The sequence below is a fragment of the Nerophis ophidion genome, linkage group LG18 (genome assembly GCF_033978795.1).
Source record: "Nerophis ophidion isolate RoL-2023_Sa linkage group LG18, RoL_Noph_v1.0, whole genome shotgun sequence".
Lineage (NCBI taxonomy): Eukaryota > Metazoa > Chordata > Actinopteri > Syngnathiformes > Syngnathidae > Nerophis > Nerophis ophidion.
The window spans coordinates 22769304-22789673 of record NC_084628.1 but is presented as its reverse complement, the minus strand read 5'-3'; the positions used below and the strand labels follow the sequence as shown (position 1 = coordinate 22789673).

The 20370-nt window shown below is 40.7% G+C and overlaps 1 protein-coding gene across 3 annotated transcripts in view; it reads right to left on the bottom strand.

Moving 5' to 3' along the window:
• The window catches only part of LOC133536944 (fibroblast growth factor 12-like), a 70222-nt gene that overhangs the window by 30405 nt on the left and 19447 nt on the right, over positions 1–20370 (bottom strand). Inside the window, exon 1 of one of the 3 annotated variants that reach the window (XM_061877688.1) lies at positions 318–1070. The exons of the other annotated variants lie outside the window; for them this stretch is intronic. Within the exon in view, the coding sequence (XP_061733672.1) occupies positions 318–516 (199 nt within the window). The 5' untranslated portion in view covers positions 517–1070. Of the gene's footprint in view, positions 1–317; positions 1071–20370 lie in introns of those variants that run through there. 3 annotated transcript variants of the gene reach the window in all.

Sequence of the window (20370 nt, the reverse complement as noted above, 5' to 3'; positions counted from 1 at the left end):
GTGCTTAGCTGTGGCGTAGCTGCTAGCTTCTAGTAGCCGATAGCCTTTCATGTTTCGCTTTTTGTAAATGACTTGAGTAAAACAGAAAAAAGGGCTTATATGAGAACATTTAGATGGCTGTGTAGTAAACAAGCTGCAGGAGTGATTGTATCGGACTGATATCCGATATAAATGTTGGGTCGGGACCCCTCTAATGTACATCTTAAAGTTGGCCTGCAAAACAAAGTACACTATGATGGAAAAGCCACTACGTATTTTATAAGTTTATGTCGGACGTCCGATGGGACGCCTTTGACAGTGTTGCTGTGCCAACCCACCTGGTTTCCGTCTCACCGGTTTCTTCTTCCCGCTGCAGAAGCGAACTTTGCTGAAGACACTGAAGATGTGTCGCTCGCACAGAGACCTAGGGTCCTTGCTGGGACTCGAGCGCCTCTTGTTGGTGACGACCTTTTCGCTGTTGGACTCGCGGGCTTGCCGCTTCTGTCGGATCAGGGAGCTGGCGATGGCCGCCGCCATCTCCCTGCGAGGCGGCGCTCGGTCTCACAGCAGCGCGCGCATCGTGTCCGCAGAGCACTCGAAAGGAGGATGCCGCTCCTGCTTCTCGGTGGCTTTACTCGGTGCGCTTCATCTCTTCCTATCCATGACAATATCCATGATTCAGCTCGTTGGGAAAAAAGTGGACATCTTGACGCGTCTTTGTCCCGCCGGTGGAGGGCAATAAAAATATCAGTCATAAGCGTAAGAACAGTTTCTGGCTCCTTGATCGATCCTTTGCTGTGATGACGACTCTGACGTTTCCAACGTTGAAGAGACGTTTATGAAGTTAGACGCAAGCAAGCCGTCTGGTGCATGCTGGGTAGGCACAAAGAAGATGCGGCACAAAAAAGAAACCGTGCTTTAACCATCAATATTCATAAGGACAGCAGCGAGCAATCTACACGCCTCGCAGGATGTTCTCGTCGCTTCAACTTCAGCGAGCACGATGCAGCCAAGTTGACCGGACGATGGTGTCGCTCAATCATGCGGCAGCTTTGATACGGCCCCGATGCTCCACTCTGCTCAGGTGTTGGTGGTGGTGGTGGTCCTCGTCGCGGGCTGCGAGCTGCTGAGTGTGGAGGGGTGCCGAGAGACGAGGACGAAGAGGGGCGAGAAAGAGTGAGCGAGAAAGAAAGAAAGAGAAAGAGAGAGACAGAGAGAGAGAGAGAGAGAGAGAGAGAGAGGGGCGGGAGGTGGAGGTGTGGAAGAAGCTCCTAAAAATAGTCAGCCTGATGTTTCATGTTGCTCCCACATCACATCGTTCCCCGCCTCGTGAGAAGCATCTTCTTCACTTTGTTGAAAAAGAACTGTCCTTCCACTCCAGTAAGTGCGTTGGACAGATGAGGAAATCAAAGAGGATCAAATTCAATGCAGTCTGCTCAAAAAGGAAGTCGGAGGAGCACCTTGAACGCACCTCAAGGCAGTCTTTGGTGTCTTCCGTCTGCATTGAACATCTGCAGCTCTGAGATGTTTGAAGAGCTTGCGCGCTTACATAAGACGTCTTCACGGCTGCTGCAGTGAAGACTCGTGAACATCTCGCCAAGGATGAATAACCCTTGGGTCCAAAGGAGGAGGAAAAAATGTACTTCCCCTGGATAAATTAATAGACGTCCTCACAAATATTAATATAAATTGCTTGTAATCCCACAAAGGACTTCTTCCCGTACAGCAAGCAGCGCGCAAATTAGTACAAAAGAGGCTTAAATCTTTCTGTTGCAAAAAACAGATATAAGCCAAAATGCAAACTATTCAATAGAATCTATTCTTATACTTAATCAAAAAAAGATTTGTGGATTGATATCAATGATTATGTCGAACTATTGTGCTCCAGACATAATTCTACATGACAAAACAGATGAAAACTTGGAAAAGCATAAAGTTCTACAACTTATTTGTGTGTGTCTGGGTCAAGGAACTTGGTATCAAGACTCTCCCGGATAAATCATGCAACATTTTTGCTCGTGTAAGGTTGCATTTCATGATTTAGCTATGTGTCTACTGCAGGCCTGGGCAATTATTTTGACTCGGGGGCCAAATAGAGAGAAACAAATGTGTCTGGGGGCCGGTATATCTATTTTTAGGAAAACTAATACAAAACCTCACAATAAAGTTTCATTGAATGCTAAAAATGTTATGACAGACCGCCTTAAAAACAGAATGGAATTTAATTTTTTCCTATGAACGATAAAACACTGAATATTGACAACATATGAACGTTAGCCCCCACCCTCCTCTTAATCGACATATTTTACAATCAAGCCAAATGTAACTAAAATGCAACAAACATAGCAAAATATGAACGTGTAGGGTAAAAAAACAAAAAACATCTACAATCTGATATATTTGATATATCACTAAGCTTAAGAACTTTCTTGTAAAAGTCTCCTTCCGCGTCTGTCCCTGACATCCGCATTTCAGGCTTTGGAAACACTGTGGAAACGCTCTCCACCCACACTACTTGGTGCCTCGTCTGACCTGATGTGACGTAGATTTCCATAGTAACTAGTAGGGTTATACAGTGTACGGGTATTAGTATAGTACCGCAATACTATTGAATCATATTCGATACCATACCGCCACTGAAAAGTACCGGTCTGCCACACTCTAAGATTTTTTGTTAAAATAAAGCCAATACAGCAATTTGTTCCGGTCCCCTTTATGTAAAAAGTATCGACATTTTATTGGTATTAGGACAACAAAAGTCACTAAAATGTCATGCAAAAGCGGAGATTCCAACCATTGAATAGTTGTATAGTTGAAGACTTACGGACATTAGAAAACATCACTGCACATCATAATGGCAGCTACACTTTACATCTTAAAGATAAAAAAAATATATATTTGGGAATGTCCGGTGGGCCAGATTGGGGCGCATGTGGCCCCCGGGCTTTAATTTGCCCAGGTCTGGTCTACTGCCATGTTTGTTGAGTGGCGTGTTTTTCCCGTCTTTATCAAAATACAAACCCCGTTTCCATATGAGTTGGGAAATTGTGTTAGATATAAATATAAACGGAATACAATGATTTGCAAATCCTTTTCAACCCATATTCAATTGAATGCACTACAAAGACAAGATATTTGATGTTCAAACTCATAAACTTTATTTTTTTTTGCAAATAATAATTAACTTAGAATTTCATGGCTGCAACACGTGTCAAAGTAGTTGGGAAAGGGCATGTTCGCCACTGTGTTACATCATCTTTTCTTTTAACAACACTCAAACGTTTGGGAACTGAGGAAACTAATTGTTGAAGCTTTGAAAGTGGAATTCTTTCCCATTCTTGTTTTATGTAGAGCTTCAGTCGTTCAACAGTCCGGGGTCTCCGCTGTCATATTTTACACTTTATAATGCACCACACATTTTCGATGGGAGACAGGTCTGGACTGCTGGCGGGCCAGGAAAGTACCCACACTCTTTTTTTATGAAGCCACGCTGTTGTAACACGTGCTGAATGTGGCTTGGCATTGTCTTGCTGAAATAAGCAGGGGGGTCCATGAAAAAGACGGTGCTTTGATGGCAGCATATGTTGTTCCAAAATCTGTATGTACCTTTCAGCATTAATGGTGCATTCACAGATGTGTAAGTTACCCATGCCTTGGGCACTAATGCACCCCCATACCATCACAGATGCTGGCTTTTGAACTTTGCGTCGATAACAGTCTGGATGGTTCGCTTCCCCTTTGGTCCGGGTGACACCATGTCGAATATTTCCAAAAACTATTTGAAATGTGGACTCGTCAGATCACTGAACACTTTTCCACTTTGCATCAGTCCATCTTAGATGATCTCGGGCCCAGAGAAGCCGGCGGCGTTTCTGGATATTGTTGATAAATGGCTTTCGCTTTGCATAGTAGAGCTTTAACTTGCACTTACAGATGTAGCGACCAACTGTAGTTACTGACAGTGGTTTTATGAAGTGTTCCTGAGCCCATGTGGTGATATCCTTTAGAGATTGATGTCGGTTTTGGATACAGTGCCGTCTGAAGGATAGAAGGTCACGGTCATTCAATGTTGGTTTCCGGCTATGTGGAGTGATTTCTCCAGATTCTCTGAACCTTTTGATGATATTATGGACCGTAGATGTTGAAATCCCTAAATTTCTTGCAATTGCACTTTGAGAAATGTTGTTCTTAAACTGTTTGACTATATGCTCACGCAGTTGTGGACAAAGGGGTGTACCTCACCCCTTCCTTTCTTGTGAAAGAATGAGCATTTTTTGGGAAGCTGTTTTTCTACCCAATCATGGCACCCACCTGTTCCCAATTAGCCTGCACACCTGTGGGATGTTCCAAATAAGTGTTTGATGAGCATTCCTCAACTTTATCAGTATTTATTGCCACCTTTCCCAACTTCTTTGTCACAAGTTGCTGGCATCATGCTCTGAAGTTAATGATTATTTGCAAAGAAAAAATGTTTATCAGTTTGAACATCAAATATGTTGTCTTTGAAGCATATTCAACTGAATATGGGTTGAAAATGATTTGCAAATCATTGTATTCCGTTTATATTTACATCTAACACAATTTCCCAACTCATATGGAAACAGGGTTTGTACAGCCGAAACGATTTGTTGGGAGATTGGATTGCGGTCTGAACAGACTATTTCGGTGGATTTTACAAGCCGACACAACATCCCGGAGGAGTTATTAGCACGTAGCCCTGGAGCTCCATGGCTACCGTGCCCGGTGAGGAGGAGGCGGAGGCGAAGACGTCGTGGCCGAAGGGGCGGAGTGTTAGCCAGACTAAAAATGAACCCAAACAGACCAGCGATACCAAGTCTATTCCTGGCTAATGCGAGGTCGCTCGCTCCTCATGGTGAAGAGGACAAGATGGACGAGGTGAGGCTCCGTGTAGCACAAAACACCGTGATGGACAGCTGCGCCCTATTGTTTACGGAAACCTGGCTAACGTCCTCAATCCCAGACGCTAGCATGGAGCTAACCGGTCACACAGCACACAGACAGGACAGAAACGCAGAGTCTTCCGGCAAGCGGCGTGGGGGTGGATTGCTAACCTACCTAAACAACAAGTGGACTTCTGATTCAAAGGTAGTTAACAGCCACTGTTCCCAAGATCTGGAATATTTTACAGTTAAATGCCGACCCTTCCATCTAGCCAGGGAGCACTCTGCTGTCCTGATCACAAACGTGTATATAGCTCCCGGTGCTAACGCTAGCACGGCGCTAGCTCTGCTGCACGATACAATCAGTCCACAACAGAACAAATATCCCGACGGCATCCACATCATAGCGGGGGACTTTAATCATGTCGACCTGGAAAAAGCGCTCCCCAAACTTCACCAGCATGTGAAGTGTGCTACGAGGGGAGCTAACACACTGGACAAAGTGTATTCCAACATAAAAAATGGATATAGAGCCAAACAACTTCCCCAATTAGGCAAGTCTGACCACATGTCCCTGCTCCTTTTGCCAGCTTACACACCAATAAGAAAAAGTGCTCCTATCACAACCAAAACGGTCTATCCTTTGGCCGGAGGGAGCCATGGAACAGTTGCAGGACTGCTTTGATACAACAGACTGGTCAGTTTGTGAAAACCCAGACTTGGAGCAGTACACAGAAGCGGTCCTGGGGTACATCAAACACTGCATAGACACTGTCACAGTGGACAAGCGCATCCGGGTCTACCCCAACAGGAAGCCCTGGATGACAAAAACAGTCCAGGGCTTACTCAAAGAGAGAGACAGTGCCTTCAAAGCACAGGACCAGGCACTCTACAGTGCTGGCAGAGCCAATCTGAAGAGAGGCATCAGAGAGGCAAAAGCCGAACACAGGAGGAAAATGGAAGCCCACCTGCAGAGCAGCAACACCAAGGAGGTATGGAAAGGAATAAAAGACATGACCAACTTCAGACCCAGTAACCCTTCGGCTGACGGCGACGCCTCTCGAGCGGGGGAGTTAAACAGCTTCTTTGCCCGATTCGAGAGAAAAACACCTGCAGCCGTCACAACACTCCCACCCAACACCCACAGCAACTGCACCCTTATACTGGAGGAGCATGAGGTGAGACGCACGCTGAAGGCAGTGAACCCGAGGAAGGCTACGGGGCCAGATGGAGTCCCGGGACAGGTACTAAGAGACTGTGCAGACCAGCTGGCCGGAGTATTTACGAAGATCTTCACCCAGTCCCTCTCCCAGGCCGTCATCCCATCATGCCTGAAGACCTCCACAATAATCCCGGTGCCGAAGAAGAACTCTGTCAGCTGCCTGAATGACTACCGTCCAGTGGCACTTACACTTATAGCTATGAAGTGCTTCGAGAAGCTGGTACGGACCCATATCACCTCAGTCCTCCCTCCCGAGCTCGACCCACACCAGTTTGCCTACAGAGCCAACAGGTCCACAGAGAACGCCATCGCCACAGCCCTACACTCCTCCCTGGGTCACCTGGAGACGGGGGGGAGCTACGTGCGGCTGCTTTTTGTGGATTATAGTTTGGCATTTAACACCATTATACCTGATAGACTGGTGTCCAAACTGTCAGACCTGGGTCTCACGAACTCCATGTGCATGTGGAATAAGGACTTCTTATCCAACCGCCCCCAGAGGGTGCAGTTGGGTCGCCACATGTCATCAAGCCTGTACCTCAGTACCGGCTCTCCACAAGGCTGCGTGCTGAGCCCCCTTCTCTACTCCATCTACACATTCAACTGCACACCTGCCCACTCCACCAACTCCATCATCAAATTTGCGGATGACACCACCGTAGTGGGGCTCATCTCGGAGGGAGACGAGGCTGCATATCGGGACGAGGTGTAGAAGCTGTCGGATTGGTGCAAAGTCAACAACCTGGCCCTGAACACCTCGAAGACCAAGGAGCTGGTCATAGACTTCAGGAGGAAAAAAACGGACATCCTGCCCCTGATCATCAGTGGTGACTGTGTGGAGAGGGTCTCCAACTTCCGCTTCCTGGGAGTCCACCTGGCCGACGACCTATCCTGGAGCACCAACACCACGGCTACCATCAAGAAGGCACAGCAGGGACTGCACTTCCTGAGAATACTCAGGAACAACCACCTCTCACAGGAACTGCTGGTGTCCTTCTACCGGTGCTCCATTGAGAGCATCCTGACCTACTGCATCTGCGTGTGGTTCAGCACCTGCAGGGGCGCAGAGAGCGGCTTTCATGTCTCAGGAAAGCACAGAGCATCCTGAAAGACCCATTCCACCCCGGGCACAGCCACCTGGAACTACTACCCTCAGGCAGACGCTACAGGGTGCTAAAAGCGAGCACCAATAGACTAAAAAACAGCTTTTACCCAACAGCCATAGTAGCATTAAACAGGCACTGAGTGAGCACAATATGTCCATCATGTGCTCATGTGTAATGTTTAAATTTTTTTCAATTTTTTCGGACTACAATGTGCAATAATGTTATATGTATGTGTGTATATATATTCATATGCATGCAGATATGCATCTGTGTGGATACATATACATAGATACATCTGTCATCTCTATCTTTTTTTTACTATTTATACTACCATATTGTATATGCACCTTAGGAGGATCTGCTCCAATTTCGTTGTTTTTTGAACCTGTTCATTGCAATAATGACAATAAAACTCTATTCTATTCTAAATCAGTGCAGCAGACCTGAGCATACACATTAACAATTTGTTTTGTCTGAGTGGCTGGACAGGACAGGATGTGTCCTGGGCATGACGTTAAAGTGCATCAGGCATTGGAGGCTCCTCTATGGGGTCTTGGGGCACAAGGAGGTGAACCCCTTTACTACTGTTACCCCAGGTGGCCCTTGGCAAAGGCCTAATACCTGACTGACCAGTAGCCAGGGATACGGTGAAGACCTCAATGGCAGAGCAGGCAGAAGAGGGTAGATTTAAGAACTACCACAATGGCTGCAATGGTGAAAGAAGGCTGCAGCAGCAAAGGGTCCCCAGTTGTCTTGGACTACATGCCACTGGACCCTGACCCGATTCTGTCAAGGATCGTGTGGTGACGGTCTGTGCACCAGTCTCCCCACGTTAAACAAAGTCACGTACAGGCATCCTCCATTAAGGGATACACCCCTACCAGGAGGGTCGTCATACTCGTTCAAGTGACCGCCGATGATGATGGACAGAACATGCCAAAATAACTTTTTTTTTTTTTAAATAGGAAACAATGGGGAAAAATGTTTTACCTGTCCACACACAAACACACTGGTTGTGTTAATGTGGTGAGGAGTAAATGGCATACATATTTAGGCATGTGCGCTCAAGCTGAAACTCACACACACGCACACACACGCACGCACACTTGTATTTGATACCTTCTTTAGACATCTGAAAAATGCCTACCTCCTTAGAACCACCTTTTCTAGATATATAAAGATGTGTATTTATAACATTAATAATATCTACAAACTATGCAAATATAAAAAAGGTAAGCTTTTAGTTAATTATTTTTGCTTGTAATTGTTTTTAATCTTAATTATTTACTTCAATTTATTACAGTATGTCTCTATATACAGATTTAATTTTTTTAATTAATTTTGGCCAAAGGGGGCACATTTCAATTTCTCACACACACTTGTTATTTCATATGTTGGCCAGAGGGGGAGCACTTCAAATGTTTACACACACACTTGTTATTTCATATGTTGACCAGAGGGGCAGCACTTTTAAATCAGACACACAGTCAATTTGAAAAATCTGTCCTTTTTGGGACCAACCGGATTTTGATAGATTTCACCACCAGGGGTGCAAATGAGACATTCTCTATTAAATTAATTGTTATTCTGTATTGGGACTATGATTTTGATCCTTACTTCCCCGGGCCTCAAATGGAAGGTACTTTTTCCTGTTGATGTCTCAAGAAGGTTAGAAACACAAACACACACACACGCACACAACACTAACGCTTCACCAAGGACACGAGTGTGTTCACCAGCATTACACAACTCAACGCAGCTTTTAAGCCCCAAAAGCTAGCGCTCGCTGCATCGACGAGCGCGTCTGAACGGCTTCACTGAATATTTCAGCAGCAAACACTTTGATGCTATTAAAAACTAATCCACCACATCGAATCAGTTTGCTGGTGGGCCCGAGGCGGCCGCACGCAGACAACGCGGCGATAAAGTAGAACTCCATCAGTAGGGGAGGAAGAAACAGGTCAGCACCTTCAATTACTGTCGTGTATTTGTGTACCTGTGCACTGGGACTACAGAGATATTTCACACCTGAATGTGCCAGCGCAGCTCACAGTGTTTTTGACACCTGCATTATCTCATCACTTATATTCAAACACTAATTCTTCATGCCAATTTAAAACTTATTACTTCAGAAATGCAATTCAATATGTACTACAATGGACTTCCTGACCTTCACACATCAACACTAGTTGTGTGTGTGTGTGTGTGGTGCAGGTACGTTTCCTGATCAATACACAAAGTGCCTCATCAGGGGACAGAAGAAAGTCGTCAGGTAAAGATAAACCCTCAGCACAGCTCACACACACACACACACACACACACACGCACACACACACGCGCACGCACACACGCGCACGCACACACGCACACACACACGCACACACACACATGGTACAAGATGTTCTTTAACTATTTGAAGCTAAAAATTGCAAGTGAGATTTGGTATCGAAAAGAAAATTGACATTGCAGAAAAAGTTGCACCGGCAAAAAAGAAATACAAACATTGAAAAAAATTCAATATTTATGATGGATATTCTTTTGGATCATGACATGTTTTCAGTGCCAATATTCATTTGTTGTCCACTTTTTTTGGTTTTGTGTGTTTCAGAGGTTTTTTTAAAATCAACTTTTTTGCCCCCACATTCACTTCTCTTTTTTACGATTTTTTTTTCTTTCTCGGTTTCGCTTCTTTTTTTTACGGCATTGCGTCATAAATTACGGAGGCCTGGATGTACAAAACACTTTAACATTTTATGAAACAAATTAAAATTACAGAAAACACAAAAACAAAAAGCCAAAACAATATACAATTTCAGAAAAATTTACAAAATACAAAACAGATCACAATTTTAGAAAACAAATTTAAAAATAATAAACACTTTATGATTACAAGAAATACTATAATAAAACACAAAACACTTTACAATTTAAAAAAAACAAACAATTTTTTTTTTTTCATAAATTGAATGAAAATGTCCAAAAATGTATTTGATTTTTATTTCATTAACAGCCACATCAGCCATCCGCTGAGTCTTCAAACCTTGTACCTTCTGTTTATTCTATTTCCAATTCTTAAATGCAAATTAAAAAACTAATTTCGGGCCATTTTTTCTATTTGCATTTCTGAAACAAAAGATGGACAACTGTTTAATGACACTTTTTTGAAACGACAAAAATGGTACTGTTGTACTAAAAACACGCTAAACGCTAAGAAAAAGTTAAAATACTGCCTCCTGTTCAATTTGTCATCACACAAATAACCAGGCATTTTTGCATTTTGGATGAACTTATATTACATGTTTGTGTTCATCTGCAAAAATAAAAATCCATAAAAGGAAAACAGCACAAAATCCAATATAATGGCAAGATTTTAATGAAAATCAACCCTTTTTTGTTTGTTTTAAAATCTGCCATATATATTAAAAATCGAAAAACGGCCCTGATTTTGTTTTTTTGATTTCCATCCATTTTCTACCGCTTGTCCCTTTCGGGGTCGCGTGGGGTGCTGGAGCCTATCTCAGCTGCACTTGGGCAGAAGACGGGGTACACCCTTGACAAGTCGCCACCTCATCGCAGGGCCAACACAGATAGACAGACAACATTCACACTCACACACTTGGGACCGTTTAGTGTTGCCAATCAACCTATCCCCAGATGCATGTATTTGGAGGTGGGAGGAAGCCGGAGCACCCGGAGGGAACCCACGCAGTCACGGGGAGAACATGCAAACTCCACACAGAAAGATCCCAAGTCTGGGATTGAACTCAGGACTACTCAGGACTTTTGTATTGTGAGGCACATGCACTAACCCAGGTGCCACTATGCTGCCCTTTTTTGATTTGAATGAACGGAATGGTGTTTTGTATTTTGTTTTTGTGTTTTCTAAAAATTGAAATGTGCTTTGTCTTTTGAAATTGTGAAGTATTTAGTTTTTTGCTAATTTGTTTTCTGAAATTGTATCCTGTATTTGGTATTTTGTTCATTTGATTTTTAAAATTGTAAGTTGTATTGGTTTTTGTTTTTGTGTTTTCTGTAGTTGTGATTTGTTTCATGACATGTTAAAGTGTTTTGCACTTCCAGGCCACTGTAATAATTTCATATTTTGAAGCTTTTTTAAACTTAATCTAGATGCCTCAGTCCTTCTTTCTTCTTCTACGGTGCTTTACCTGCATGCCCGAGTCGAGTACCATGAATTGATTTACGTGGACCCCAATTCAAACAAGTTGAAAAACGTATTCGGGTGTTACCATTTAGTGGTCAATTGTACGTAATATGTACTGTACTGTGCAATCTACTAATAAAAGTTTCAATCAATCAATCAATCAATCAAGTAAAACTGCTTCCGGGTAAACTTGTTCTAAGTCCCGTCCACAGGCACCCGCTCCTCACGCTAAAACTCTGCCTTTAGTTTTCAACAGTAAAAAAAGAAGCGAAACCGAACCGAAAAAAATAAACTGTAAAACAAAGAAGTGAATGTGAAAAAAGCCAGTCTTGAAGACTGATGCAGCCTCATGAAAGTGTCGTCCAACATTGCCCTCTGCTGGCCACAAGCAGAACTGCTGCTGACGCTGCAGGGTTTCCCCTACACCAGTGGTTCTCAACCTTTTTTCAGTGATGTACCCTCTGTGAACATTTTTTAAATTCAAGTACCCCCTAATCAGAGCAAAGCATTTTTGGTTGAAAAAAAGAGATGAAGAAGTAAAATACAGCACTATTTCATCAGTTTCTGATTTATTAAATTGTATAACAGTGCAAAATATTGCTAATTTGTAGGGGTCTTTCTTGAACTACTTGGAAAAAAAGATATAAAAAATACTCAAAACTTGTTGAAAAATGAACAAATGATTCAATTATAAATAAAGATTTTTACACAAAGAAGTAATCATCAACTTAAAGTGCCCTCTTTGTGGATTGTAATAGAGATCCACCTGGATTCATGAACTTAATTCTAAACATTTCTTCACAAAAAAAGAAATCTTTAACATCGATATTTATGGAACATGTCCACAAAAAATCTAGCTGTCAACACTGAATATTGCATTGTTGCATTTATTTTCACAGTTTATGAACTTACACTCATATTTTGTTGAAGTATTATTCAATACATGTATTTATAAAGGATTATTGAATTGTTGGTATTTTTAGACAATTTAAAAAAAAATTCACGTACCCCTTGGCATACCTTCAAGTACCTCCAGGGGTACGCATACCCCCATTTTAGAACCACTGCCCTACACAACCGGTGGCGGTTGGGGCGAGGTTATGGGTGTGGGCACAATGACATCAACGAGTAATTTGCATAATCTGCTATGATAATATGATTTTCTTTAAAAAGGCTCTAAAAATGTATACATACATTCAAAACCAATTGGTTAATTAATTAATTAGGATTAACATATTTTTTTATCATTTTGCCATATTTTCAATTGTTGCTGCTTTTTGTTCAAAGTACGTTTTTGAGATTTTTTCAAGTGTTTACACAGTTTTAATGATTTTTTTAAAAATGAAAAACAACTGGCAACAAATCTTGCATTCTCTTCTGGTGTTATTATAAATGTACTCGTGTTTAGAGACTACTTCTGTCCCTCGATTAGTCCGTGAAGAGAGGCTGAAGCGAGCGGAACGGTGTTGCTCCAGTTGAACTTTCTCTTTTTAAAAGCCGCCAGCGTCTTCTTAATATTTGCACATTCTGTAGGCTGCCCGCGGGTATATCTGCAATATATATAAATGTCACATCCACATCGCAGACATGCTGACAAGGCTCCAGACAATGGCATGCTTTTGGTTTGAATCCGGTTTCAACAGTGATTTCATTGATCAAAGTCTTTTTTCAGTGGTCAAGTTATCGGTACCGTATTTTCCAAACTATAAGGCACACTTAAAATCCTTTTTTCTCCCTCAAAACTTGACAGTGTGCCTTATAACCCGGTGCGCCTATGTAAGGAGTAAGTTTGGTTGAGCTTACCCACCTCGAAGCAATTTTGTTTGGTACATTGTGTAATGATAAGTGTGACCAGTGGATGGCAGTCAAACATAAGAGATAAGTGTAGGCTGCACCGTTTGATGTGCTTCAACATATTAGTATTATTATGGTGTGTGTATAAGGTAACACATATCTGGCGTTTTGTTTGGAAATATTATGCAAAAGCAACATTTCTTACCTTCTGGTACCTGCTGATCTGTATTTGGGATCTGCATAAATCCTGAAAAATTGCGCGGGTCCGCCTTTGTAGTCCGTGGCGACAACGATAAGCTTCTTCTTTTTCTCTATCTTCTTGTTATGGGAAATTCATCCTCAGCTGTTGCCATTTGTAATATGAAGTAGTGTAAAGTTCTTACTTATATCTGTCAGTAAACTCGCCATGAAAGCGCTAAAACATACTGGTATAGTGAGTTAACATTATTCACCCAAGGAACTTTAGTTATTAGAGTTGTGGTCGGACGGTGGTTGTTTCCGGATGAGGAGATGCTGTTCCATTATTGTTTTAAGTAAAGTCTGAATGTCATTAAAAGAGTTAGCCCCATCTTTCACTCCCGTCCTTGCAGACTATATCGCTACAACAAAGACGACAGGGAAAAGGCGCTGCCGAAGGTGAGCCACGTAAATAAGACCGCACACAAAACGGCGCACCCGGAAGCAATTGCCAGAAAGCGACCTGAAGATGATCTGTAAAACACAATCTATGCAACATTTTGAGCAAAGAACCTCCATCACGTTATGTAGAACACAAGGAAGTGTTTTCAATTTAGAAAAAAAAAAAGATTCCTTTAATGCGCCCTATATATGTGTTCCTTTTATATGAAAAAAAAGATAAAGATATAGACAATTCATTGGCAGAGCACCTTATAATCCAGTGCGTACTATGGTCCGGAAAATACGTTACATCGCTTGTCAATAGTGCACAAATAATAGGCTATATATTTATATCATTTCATACTGTAACGACTAGGTAATGTTAATGTATTATGTTCGTGTGGTTCGTGTAGTTTGGATTTAATGTTGGTTTTTCCCATGTTTACAACACACTGTCTGTGCCTGCAGCAAAGACTCACTAATGTGAAAGTGTTTTCATGGGAGGTAAAACCTGTTGGTACTGTCCCGTTGTTTGTGATCATAAAATTGGTAATAAAAGTAAAAAATGGCGTCGGACTTTGTGTGATTTCTTCTGGGAGCTGCAATATATTATATTATTTTAATTTGTTTTCAAGTTAAAAAAGCCCTTATTTTCAAGGTGTGGCGGTAATAAGAAATGCTGTGGCGACGCGCCACATTCAATTACATTAAGGGGAAACCCTTGTACATTAGGACAACAATCTGCAGTCCGTTCTCACACACAGCAAAATTGCATTGACAGTGCTTTAAATGTGTGCTTTAAATCAGTGGTCCCCAACCACCGGGCCGTGGCCCGATTGGTACCGGGCCGCAGAAGAATTTTTTAGTAATTTTTTTTTTTTTTTTTTTAAATAAAGTTTATTTTTTATTAAATCAACATAAAAAACACAATATACACTTACAATTAGTGCACCAACCACAAAAACCTCCCCTTTTCATGACAAAAACGACCCTTTTTCATGACAAAAAAAAAATAAAATTAAATTTAAAAAAAGGACTTAATCTTAGTTTTAGCATAAACAATTTGTATTTGTCTATTCCAGTTTAAAAATGTTACCATTGATAAAATAACTATTCAAATAATATATTTAGATTTTTCCCCACATATAAATGTTGTTTAAAAATTCTGCAACATCCTGAGGATGCTTAATTTAGGAATTACAAGTTGCATAATACTTATTTTATCTTAAATATCTTGCTAATTTCTAAATAAAACAATCTAAATTTAGGATGTCTTATCAAGTATCATTAACTAGCTGCATGGACAAATAATAGTTTTACCAGTTTTTAGTATTTTTTATGAAAATACATTTTAAAAATGAACAGCTTAGCTAAGAAACATATTCATTATTAATTTAGTTTATGTTAGCGCAACATAATTATATGTACACTTAATTTTAGTGTGATAATATTTGAGTGGGCCCTGAGCCCCTCTGTAGGGGAAAAGTTAGGTTCTAAGGTAAACAAAAAAAAAAAAAAAAAAAAAAAAAAAAAAAAGGTTAAGATCCCTGATGTAGACCACAAGGAAGTGTTTCAAAAGTGGAAAATAAAATCATAATATGACACTTTTAATTTGTGTTTTGGCAACACCTAGTGGTCACAATAATTCATTAAGTTAAGCTCATGACACAGTAAGTTAAATGATGCAGACACATTTGTTACTGGATACGTACTTATACATATTTGCCTTGGAGACTTTGTATTTGTAAGAGTATACAAGTATAATTATTTGATACTTGTTTGTATTGACAAATGTTGCGTTTCAGACTGCAATATTGTACAATTAAGGACAGTTATTACACAAGTCTAGCTTGTGAGCTATTGTGTGCTTAGCTGTCAAGTAGCTGGTAGCTACTAGTAGCCTATATCCTACCATGTTTACCTTTTGTAAAACCCATGCTCCATTACCTTAACCCTGGAGGGTTACCTGTTGTTATACAGTCAGTGATCAGGTCAATTTATACGCCAGTACAAAGATCCACCCATCCATCCGTTTTCTACCGCTTGTCCCTCATGTATGTTTAACAACTTGTGTCAATTACCATGAATTGATTTACGTGGACCCCGACTTAAACAAGTGGAAAACTTATTCGGGTGTTACCATTTAGTGATCAATTGTATGGAATATGTACTGAACTGTGCAATCTACTAGTAAAAGTTTCAATCCATCAACCAATCAATTGTATGTTGTCATGTCTTGGTCGCATGATTTTGCGGTAGTCGTTTCCTCAAGATGCAGAAAGACGTCCATAAGCAGCGTGCAGGTAAGAAGGATGATTTATTCAAATTACAAGGCAAAAGATACGAAAAAAATTAAAACGTGCGGATGACACAAGACTCTACGGCAAAGCTAGCAATAGACTAGCCAAACAAAAGGAGCAAGAAGCAAGTAATACCAATGTAAATGTCGCTCGCATGTTGCAAACAAGACTGCCAGGGAAGAGTGTGGTGCGAGGCAGGAATAAATAGCTCTCTGATTAGTAAGAAAGAGGTGAGCGTCCCAACCACTGATCAGGTGCAGGTGACAAAAATGAGCACCTATGCTAACAAAGAACACAAACAAGGGTGCTGAAACACGAGTAATCACCAACTAAGGAAATATCAAACTAAACAAAACATGACCCGGGCAACGGATCATGACAGTATCTATCTGGGGAAAATGTTTATATATATATATATATATATATATATATTAGGGCTGGGCAACGATTAAAAATTTTAATCGAAGTTAATCGCACTATTTCTCCGATTAATTGCGATTAACTGCATTGTATGCGCAAAGCCCAATAATGAATTCAAAAGTAGTGTGTAATGCACCTTTATTGGAATATTCTCCCACATGAACAAAAGCGCCAAAACATTTGTTGTGCAAACACAATTTAAATCAGTCCTTGTTAAACAGTAGCAGTTAAATAGCATATTTTATGAAAATCAACTCAAAAAATGTAAATACAAACATTTAAGCTTAGTGCCACTGCCAGGGTATTTAAGTTATCCTGTTTGTTATGGAAAATAAATATAATATACATACAAATCTCTGAGCCACAATCATAACATCTGAACAGGCAATTTCTGAGGTAACAGCAGAAACATTTTTTTTATCAGGGATCTTATGTTTAAAAAAAACTGTATTATAGGTAGTGGGCTGTTTTAGGGAATTTTTGATCAAATTATCCGTAGTAGCAATATTAATAATGTTGTGTTTATTCTGCGTAGTGCACTTAAAATAATTATGACCCTATCTAGGAATTGATATGATGGGAATTTTCCGATTGTTTGCTTGGTGCTTTGATAAACTGAACGCATATACATGGTACTATATGGTGAAGTTATGAGCCAGGGAAAAAAGAACTACCCTACCCAGCATGCAACAGGAGTGACGAGCATGCGCGGTAGCCCGGTATAAGTTGTGTCGCCATGACGGCATCTTGTATGTTGTGATATGCACGCTCTGAAAGCAAACGTTGAGAACTCAGCCAACACGCCTCGTCTGCATTATTCATAAATAGACAGACAACACATATACTCCGCTGCTTCACAGGCCGGCAAAGTATTCCCATGCTAGCTAGCCGGTCTAGCAAGCATGCCTCATTCAGTCCAAAACGGCCCGATCTATCCACATTCAGAATTGTCTGGCGGTCGTAAGTGATTCCGGAGTGACCACGCTGTAAGCCAGCCATGAAATTTGCAGAATTGTCCGGTATTTTTGCCAAATGTTCCATCTTTACTAAGAGCCCCTCGACGCCGAAATACATCCGGGAGATGCCATCTTGTTAAGAAAAGGCGTTAACAAAATAAAAGCATGTAAACAACATACGCAAATGTGCGATAAAATAATTGTCGGCGTTAATAGATTGATGAGTTAACGCGTAATTAACGCATTAATTTGCCCACCCCTAATATATATATATATACATATATATATATATATATATATACATACACATACATATGTATATATAAATATATATTTATATATACATATATATATTTTTTTATATTTATATATACATATATATATTTTTTTAATATATATATACATATATATATATACATAGATATACATACATATATATATACATACATATATATATTGTTTTATATTTATATATACATATATATATTGTTTTATATTTATATATACATATATATATATATATATATATATATATATATATATATATATCCTGCATTAAATTCTGACAATAGAATTTCCATTTATGTTCAAATATTGGGATCTTTTCTAAAATTATTTCTTTAATCATAACAACCTGTCCTTAACCATGACTAATCCAAATTTAAAAATGTTATTAATCTGATAAAATTACTTATTTATTCAAGTGTTTGAACAAACTTTCATAAAGATCCAAAACAGCTTTATAACAAGTCCAGGGTATGAGTTACCCGTTATATGCACTTTTATGTTTAGCTTTTTTCTTCACCCTAAAAACTTATTTTCCTTTTTTCTCAGTACAACCTAACATGTATGAAATAGGGATATTTTGTTGTTATTGTTTCCACCACAAACCTGTCTAACGTGTGTAACTTAGAGAGCAAGTATAAAAAGTAAACAACATAGATACCTGGGGTAAAATTCTTATAATATTGATTTACCCTCAAAGCCAGTATTTACTGACAATGTAATGAATAAAGTGTTTTTGTTCACCCCAGGAAAGCTGGGAAAATCAGGCCGGTGCAGGAACTTTAAAGCCATGGTGTGCGTCTTGGCGTCAGTTGGCCACTAGACAGCGCTGTTGGCTTACATTTCCCCCCTCCCCTCCCCTCTGCAAACCTTTATTGCTTTGATTGATGGCAGCTTTTTCCCCCAATATGAAGGTGGTGTTATGATTCATTGCTGACTTTGCTTTTGCATTCAAGGCCATGCCTCTCTGCAGCAAGAGTGCGTACAAACGACCAATAGACGTAACACAGACAAAATCATGGTGAACGTCATCGATGACAAATCTGGTATGATTTGACTGTTTGACAGCATTTTAAAGACTCTTATGCAGTCGATGCATTCGCCATAAGTCTCCCGCCCAAAGGCAAAACCTAGTAACTCACTTCTAGCTGATTTTGAGAAAACAAAGGAAAACCAATCTATCTTGATGCTGTCTTACAAAGATTTACAAAGTCATCAAACGTATAGATGTTTTCTTGAGCTTTCATTTTCTTGCCGATTGAGCCATGGATTGAATCTGCTCTCATGAACGTGTGCCCTTTCTCCAGATATTTTATCACAATTTCGGGTGGGCCCCATTCTGCGTTTGCACATTGGGCAAGAGCCGTGTACAGCGTCCAGTTTTTATTTTGACCTCCACAGTTATCTGCCCAAAAGAGTATGCAAGGGCAAGAATCAAGAACAATACATTTAATGAAGGTGCTTGCAACGTCCTGGGCCAATCTTCCAAATATCCCCTCGTGCCATAATATCACATAATCAGGTTGACCGTCGGCCCCCATTCGTGCAAATGTCTCATTAAAGACAATAAAGCGACTGACAAAGAAGCTCCGATTGGTCCCTTGAGATACTAGGTTTTTCTGTTGTATCTACGCGGTTATGTGGTAGTTGCTAGGTCCTGCCATGCGCGTAACAGCTTACTTACGGAACAAATTACAATATCGCATACACTAATGTAAAGCATATCACCTAGGAACTCCAAAATTATTATCAGCTCGGTTTTGACCAAAATTGAGTTACTGGGTTTTGCCTTTGGACGAGAGAAGTTGAGAGGGAGTGGTTGTGTGGCTGCGGCATGAGTGGTGTAGCAGGATGACTTGCATAGACCGCGTACAGAAGGTGGTCTGAGAGTTAAGACTTAAAGTAGTGATGACTTCACATGTTCACACTGATATTCAACACTACCTGTTCATTCCACACATCTGACCAAGGGTATTTTTAAGGCTGACAAATTGTGCAGTGAAATGTAGACCACTTGATATATGAGCTTTACTAAATTGCTGACATTGAAGTAGTAAATATGTAAAATGTGATGGAACTTGAATGCAGTGAGATTTCCCTGGCTGGGGAAGTTAGCATATTGGCAACTTTGTTTTTATTTTCTGTGTTGACACATTCCCATTTGTCACCTTGAATTTAGTGTGAAGGCATTTAAAGCTTTTTGGTGCATTCCATTTGTACTGGGAAGTTGGAATTTCCAAGCTGTCCATCCATCCATCCGTTTTCTACCGCTTGTCCCTTTCAGAGTCGCGGGGGGTGCTGGAGCCTATCTCAGCTGCATTCGGGCGGAAGGCGGGGTACACCTTGGACAAGTCGCCACCTCATTGCAGGGCCAACACAGATAGACAGACAACATTCACACTCACATTCGCACACTAGGGACCATTTAGTGTTGGCAAGCTGCTAGTAGGAATTTCAACTGTAACGCCCCTTGAGGTCGAAGTGCCCCGTGGGAAATGCGGCACATTATCACCACCCCCAATTTGGCTTCCAATATGGCTGCTCTGAATGTAAAAAATTATATAAGCTTCTATATTGTCTGGGGCTGTGAATCTTTGGGCACCACACGATTCGTTTCGGCATTTTCA